This window comes from Carcharhinus amblyrhynchos, chromosome 25 (assembly GCF_965287045.1).
Source record: "Carcharhinus amblyrhynchos chromosome 25, sCarAmb.v2.hapA, whole genome shotgun sequence".
NCBI lineage: Eukaryota > Metazoa > Chordata > Chondrichthyes > Carcharhiniformes > Carcharhinidae > Carcharhinus > Carcharhinus amblyrhynchos.
Genome location: NC_137348.1, coordinates 10,152,915 through 10,160,501, shown reverse-complemented (window position 1 = coordinate 10,160,501; position 7,587 = coordinate 10,152,915). Strand labels below are relative to the sequence as shown.

General features: G+C 46.8%; 1 protein-coding gene across 3 annotated transcripts in view; it reads right to left on the bottom strand.

The window, feature by feature from the left end:
- Positions 1-7,587, bottom strand: part of LOC145358415 (adenylate kinase isoenzyme 1-like) — a 150,814-nt gene that overhangs the window by 8,254 nt on the left and 134,973 nt on the right. For all 3 annotated transcript variants that reach the window (XM_080212466.1, XM_080212465.1, XM_080212464.1), the window contains one exon: positions 2,490-2,681. In XM_080212466.1, coding sequence (XP_080068592.1) covers positions 2,490-2,681 — 192 coding nt within the window. The remainder of the gene's footprint in view (positions 1-2,489; positions 2,682-7,587) is intronic.

Sequence of the window (7,587 nt, the reverse complement as noted above, 5' to 3'; positions counted from 1 at the left end):
TCACACACAGGAGGCCTGATAATTTTTTTCCGATGCTGCTGATGGAAGTTGCTTTGAACTGATGTTCAGAACTCCTGATTTCAGCCCTCCACATGAACAGCAAACCAAATCTTAAACATCAATATAGCTGGAAACCACGATTCTAACCGTCAGTGGCAAATTATACCAACACTCGTAACACTGCCTCCAAAGACCATCTGCCATGGTGGGATTCAAACCTGGGTTCGCAGAACATTAGCTGAGTTTCTGGATTAATAGTCTGGCAATAATACCATGAGGCCATTGCCTCACGTATTGGACCACACTCCCTGAGGCCATCAGGGATTTCTATTTTTCAATTGTCCTGTGGCAGCGCCTATTGAGGTTAAATGGGCTTACTCTGCCGCCTTTGGACAAATCAAACCAAATTTAATACAGATTAACCAGGAATCCCCTCATATGGCTCGTCTGCCTCATTCGACACAAGTTCCAGCAATTGATTGATTTCCAGGGTCATAGGAACACATGGAGCTGGGATTCCAGGGAAAATGCTTCCTTCAATGCCGCACTATGGCTGTTACTTCACTGAGTGCTGTCACATTCTCACTGTGTCTCTACTTCACTGAGTGCTGTCACATTCTCACTGTGTCTCTATTTCACTGAGTGCTGTCACATTCTCACTGTGTCTCTATTTCACTGAGTGCTGTCACATTCTCACTGTGTCTCTACTTCACTGAATGCTGTCACATTCTCACTGTGTCTCTATTTCACTGAGTGCTGTCACATTCTCACTGTGTCTGTTACTTCACTGAGTGCTGTCACATTCTCACTGTTTCTCTATTTCACTGAGTGCTGTCACATTCTCACTGTGTCTCTATTTCACTGAATGCTGTCACATTCTCACTGTGTCTCTATTTCACTGAGTGCTGTCACATTCTCACTGTGTCTCTATTTCACTGAGTGCTGTCACATTCTCACTGTGTCTGTTACTTCACTGAGTGCTGTCACATTCTCACTGTTTCTCTATTTCACTGAGTGCTGTCACATTCTCACTGTGTCTCTATTTCACTGAATGCTGTCACATTCTCACTGTGTCTCTATTTCACTGAGTGCTGTCACATTCTCACTGTGTCTCTACTTCACTGAGTGCTGTCACATTCTCACTGTGTCTCTATTTCACTGAGTGCTGTCACATTCTCACTGTGTCTCTATTTCACTGAATGCTGTCACATTCTCACTGTGTCTCTATTTCACTGAGTGCTGTCACATTCTCACTGTGTCTCTACTTCACTGAATGCTGTCACATTCTCACTGTGTCTCTATTTCACTGAGTGCTGTCACATTCTCACTGTGTCTCTATTTCACTGAGTGCTGTCACATTCTCACTGTGTCTCTATTTCACTGAGTGCTGTCACATTCTCACTGTGTCTCTATTTCACTGAGTGCTGTCACATTCTCACTGTGTCTCTATTTCACTGAGTGCTGTCACATTCTCACTGTGTCTCTATTTCACTGAGTGCTGTCACATTCTCACTGTGTCTCTACTTCACTGAGTGCTGTCACATTCTCACTGTGTCTCTACTTCACTGAGTGCTGTCACATTCTCACTGTGTCTCTATTTCACTGAGTGCTGTCACATTCTCACTGTGTCTCTATTTCACTGAATGCTGTCACATTCTCACTGTGTCTCTATTTCACTGAGTGCTGTCACATTCTCACTGTGTCTCTACTTCACTGAATGCTGTCACATTCTCACTGTGTCTCTATTTCACTGAGTGCTGTCACATTCTCACTGTGTCTCTATTTCACTGAGTGCTGTCACATTCTCACTGTGTCTCTATTTCACTGAGTGCTGTCACATTCTCACTGTGTCTCTATTTCACTGAGTGCTGTCACATTCTCACTGTGTCTCTATTTCACTGAGTGCTGTCACATTCTCACTGTGTCTCTATTTCACTGAGTGCTGTCACATTCTCACTGTGTCTCTATTTCACTGAGTGCTGTCACATTCTCACTGTGTCTCTATTTCACTGAGTGCTGTCACATTCTCACTGTGTCTCTATTTCACTGAGTGCTGTCACATTCTCACTGTGTCTCTATTTCACTGAGTGCTGTCACATTCTCACTGTGTCTCTATTTCACTGAGTGCTGTCACATTCTCACTGTGTCTCTATTTCACTGAGTGCTGTCACATTCTCACTGTGTCTCTATTTCACTGAGTGCTGTCACATTCTCACTGTGTCTCTATTTCACTGAGTGCTGTCACATTCTCACTGTGTCTCTATTTCACTGAGTGCTGTCACATTCTCACTGTGTCTCTATTTCACTGAGTGCTGTCACATTCTCACTGTGTCTCTACTTCACTGAATGCTGTCACATTCTCACTGTGTCTCTACTTCACTGAGTGCTGTCACATTCTCACTGTGTCTCTATTTCACTGAGTGCTGTCACATTCTCACTGTGTCTCTATTTCACTGAGTGCTGTCACACTCCTGTCTGTCAGGCCTCACCTTCCTGATGATGCCCCTGGGCTGATAGAAGTTGATGACGGGTTCGGTTGCTTTGTAATAGGTTTCCAGACGTTTTGTGATGGTTGCTTCGTTGTCATCGGCGCGCCCGCTCGTCTTGCCCCGTCCCAGCAGCCGTTTGACCATCGTCTCCTTCCCAGCATCGACGTACAGGAGGAGGGTGGGAGGGCCAATCTGTGAGGACACAATGAACCACTCAGCTCAAAGACAGTTTTGTGAGGAGAGCTTAGTATTTGCAGCCTTCCTGTTTGACTTTCTTTATCATGCTTGACTGAAATCTGAACCTAGCTGGTTTTTCTTATTTACTGACTTGAACTTCCTTTAAAGTTAGTTACGGAAGAACTTTCCCTCTGTGTACCTCAGTGTCGAACACTCCCAGGACCATACAGCATGGGGTTAGATACAGAGTAAAGCCCCCTCTACACTGTCCCCATCAAACACTCCCAGGACAGGTACAGCACGGGGTTAGATACAGAGTAAAGCTCCCTCTACACTGTCCCCATCAAACACTCCCAGGACAGGTACAGCACGGGGTTAGATACAGAGTAAAGCTCCCTCTACACTGTCCCCATCAAACACTCCCAGGACAGGTACAGCACGGGGTTAGATACAGAGTAAAGCTCCCTCTACACCGTCTCCATCAAACACTCCCAGGACAGGTACAGCATGGGGTTAGATACAGAGTAAAGCTCCCTCTACACTGTCCCCCCATCAAACACTCCCAGGACAGGTACAGCGGACAGGTACAGCACAGGGTTAGATACAGAGTAAAGCTCCCTCTACATTGTTCCCATCAAACACTCCCAGGAGAGGTACAGCATAGGGTTAGAAACAGAATAAAGCATCCTTTACACTGTCCCCAAACTCTCCCAGGACAGGTACAGCATGGGCTTAAATACAGAGTAAAGCTCCCTCTACACTGTCCCTATTAAACACACTCATGACTGGCACAGTACAAGGTAAAGGTCCCGCCACAGAATCCTTTTATTACACTTGCTGCATAGGTACAACACAGGGTTAGATACAGAGTAAAGCTCCCTCTACACTGTCCCCATCAAACACTCCCAGGACAGATATAGTACAGGGTAAAACTCCCTTTACACTGTCTGCATCAAACACATCTGTATTCTGTGCAAACTGCAGCCGCTTAATAATACAGGATAAAGCACATTGACACACATTCATCTGGAGTAAGATGAATAAAGGAGACATTTCTACCCGTGAGGAAGCCAAAGCCATGACATGAATAGATAAGATGGTCATCAATAAATCTAATTGGAAATTCAGAAGAAAATGTCTTTCCCATAGGTGTGGAAACTTGGGATCAGGTGAATAAGAACAATGCATTCACAGAGAAGCTGGATAAGAATGATGACAGGGGTATATAGAATCATAGAATCCCTACAGTACAGAACGAGGCCATTCGGCCCATCGAGTCAGTACTGACCACAATCCCATCCAGGCCCTATCCCCATAATCCCACACATTTACCCTGCTAACCTCCCTGAGCAATTTAACATGGCCAATCAACCTAACCCACTCATCTTTGGACTGTGGGAGGAAACAGGAGCACCCGGAGGAAACCCACACAGACACGGGGAGAACATGCAAACTCCAAGCAGACAGTGACCCAAGGCCAGAATTGAACCCGGGTCTCTGGCGCTGTGAGGCAGCAGTGCTAACCACTGGGCCACCGTGCCGCCCGACATGAAAGGGGAAGAAGGACGGTTGTGAGTAGGATAAGCAGGGGGATAGACCACGGGGGCCAAATGGCCAGTTTCTGTATATTCTATGCAGTCATTCCCAAAGGGGGTTCATTAGCAGCTGATTGGTAGAAATACCATTGAAATGACTCTTTGCAAGCTGCAGATCTGCCTCTCCAGGGATTTCGAGTCAAGATTCAGCCGGGAGATCAGGAGAGCCCTGTGACGCTCAGGAACACTGCCTCTGCTGAGGTTTCCCTGATCAGTGGGTGTGGGAGGGGAAATGGGAGTGCGTTGCCCTTCTGTGTGGGTTGTCTCAATGCCCGGGGGAGGATTCCAGTGTCCGTGGGGGGTTATATATGCCCATGCAGTGTTCTCTGTGTCCGTGGGGCGTCCAGAGAATGGGGACCAAAAGAGAAAACGCTGGAAAATCTCAGCAGGTCTGGCAGCATCTGTAAGGAGAGAAGAGAGTTTCGAGTCCAGGCGACCCTTTGTCAAAGCTTTGGTAGAGGTGCATGCCCACGTTCGGGATTCCAAACAAAGTTGGGTGTTGATGCTATTTCCACACAACTGCCAGCCCACCCAGTCTCGCAAGTGGAGTCTGTGGATTTGGGTGATTGCATTGTTACCACCCTGATGAAGTGCTGTAATTAGATGCTAATCTATTTTCATGAGGTTTCTGATCTTCCAGAGTGGGATCCTCATTATGTTAATGGGAGAAGGCAGAGACAATCGCGCCACGCGATCACGCTCAGTTTTGACTCTTGCGGGATTCTACATCCTTGTCACCAGTCGCGCCCGTGGCAAACCCATGCACAAACCCTGGCCATTTCTCCACTTTTCAAACCATCCCTGTTCCAGGGCTGTTCCACCCTGTGGCAACTGTTACAGAATCAAAGGGGTATTCTCACATGCACTCTGCCCCAAAAATGATGCACATTCCCAGGAAAGGCACGAATCTAAAATTAGATCCCAACCTCCCAGTTTAGTGCGAGCGTTGACAGCACCAACAGGATCTTAATGACAACCCCCTCCCCCAGTACGAGCAATCTGACTCCCCCCTAATCGACCCTCAGCAGAAAATCGGAGCTGCCGTCTCTCATTCCTCTTTGAGCTGACCAACACCAGGAGGAGAGTTTAAACTCCCAATCGTGGCGACTGATATCGAGTAGGACTTGGTCTGCGATAACCAGAAAGTGACTATCGTTCTGCACTGTCGGGATTCTCTGATACTCTTTCATCACCGACTTGAGTAGAAATAAAAGAGACTTTCTATTCTTTATCCACCATTGTTCTAGATCGATCCCACCACAAGATTCTCTGAGCATTGCACAATTGATAACCAGTGTTGCTTAAATGAAGGCACCCCCTTCAAAATGTGTACGTGTTGTCTTAGAGAGACAGACACCACAATTGATTGTAACAGTAAATGTGGTAAAGGATTGGGGGGGGGGGTGGGGGGGGGTGGCCCTTCATGAATAACCTCAGCCAGTGCGGGAATCGAACCCGCGCTGTTGGCATCGCTCTGTAGCACAAAGCAGCTGTCCAGCCAACTGAGATGAACAGCCAGGGAGGCTGTTCCAGGCTGCCTGGAGACTCAAACACTTGTACCAAGTTTGTCTTTATCAATAAGTACCCTTCGTTCCTAGTTAAGTCTGAATTGTGACAGTGCGAGCGATGAGTTTTATCCAGCTCGATGGGAATGAGAATGCATCGAAGACTGTAGCTAACGTGAGTCTATGCTTGGAGCCAGAGTTCCACGATGCAGTCCTAACAGAGCTGCAAGCTTCATAAAACTATTACTGGCTCCACGTGGCACAGCTTGGTGAACATACGAGTCGAGGGGAGGGAGAACTGTGTGTGCGTGTGTGTGTGTGTGTGTGTGTGTGTGTGTGTGTGTGGAGGCACCTGGCCTCCCAAGTGTTTGCAGGCCTGTAATAGAAATGCTCATTACAAGCCGGTGTCAGCTTACGCTGCATAAAACTGGTTTATTTTCACAGCTGAATCACTCCCGCCTCTCAGGTGGAGGTACAGTCTCCGCAGCCGCACCCTGAATTTCCACAAAATCCAACACCCCATCTGTCTGAAACGTCCCAATTTAAAAATATGAAGGAATTTGTACTTTAATTATCACAGCAACTGCCAAATGAAAATGGAAAGGCACACGGCCAGGAATACAAAAGGAGGGGGAAATATTCTGAGTTAACCCTTCACCCGTCACCGCTGGGGAAGCGATGGCCTAGTGGTACCATCGCTAGCCTATTAATCCAGAAAGTCAGCTAGTGCTCTGGGCACCCGGGTTCGAATCCCGCCACAGCAGATGGTAGAATTTGAATTCAAAATCAAAAATATATGGTATGAAAAATATCTGATGATCCCTGAAACCATTGTCGGAAACACGAGTCTGGTTAACTAATGTCCTTTAGGGAAGGAGAACTTCTGTCCTTACCTGGTCTGGCCTACATGTGACTCCAGAGCCACAGCAATGTAGTTGACTCTCAACTGCCTTCTGAACAAGGGCAACTAGGGGTGGGCAATAAATGCTGACCCAGCCAGAGACACCCGTGTCCCATGAATGAGTTAAAAAAAATCTCCAAACAGCTACCCCTTGTCACTCAGGCTTAACCTGGTGGTTGATCTGATCTTGCCCAAAGTCAAGCTGATCTTCGATGAGTCTGACAGGGCAGCTTACTTGACAAGAACAGGCACATCTTTGGTTAATGTCTGAGCACGATTAACCCAGGTGGAGAAAATCGATGTGAAAGTTTCCATCAGCTTCCCTGAACTCTCAAACCAACTCATCCTGAACAAGGGAATTTATCTGATGAGTGCACTCAGACAGGGGAGGACGCAAAGGACGTGAGTGTTAACAATCCTTTGTGACTTTGATTATTGAGTACAAAGGAAATTTACTCATTAAGACTGCAAATGATTCACAAAGATCGCAGCACAGCCCGTTAAAGATGCCTTTTGTCAGGGTTGCGGGATTTGTTCTCCAGCTGCTGTGCTATTTAGACTCTTATATCTCCCCCCGTGAGTTGTTGGTGAGGCTGGTCTTGGGCTATGGGATAAGGCACTTCCACCAATGTCCAGTTAGGCTTTGACGCTGTCATTGACTGACCCAATCATGTCATAGAATCCCAATGGTCCAGAAAGAGGCCATTCGGTCCATCCAACCCACACCAAATCTCCAAAAGAGCGTCTCCACCCCCTCATCCTATTCCCCCATAACACGCACATTCATCATGGCCAATCCACCTAACCTGCACATCTTTGGATGCTAAGAGGCAATTTAGCATGGTTAATCCATGTAACCTGCACATCTTTTGACTCTAACAGACAATTTAGCACAACCAATCCACCTAACCTACATGTCT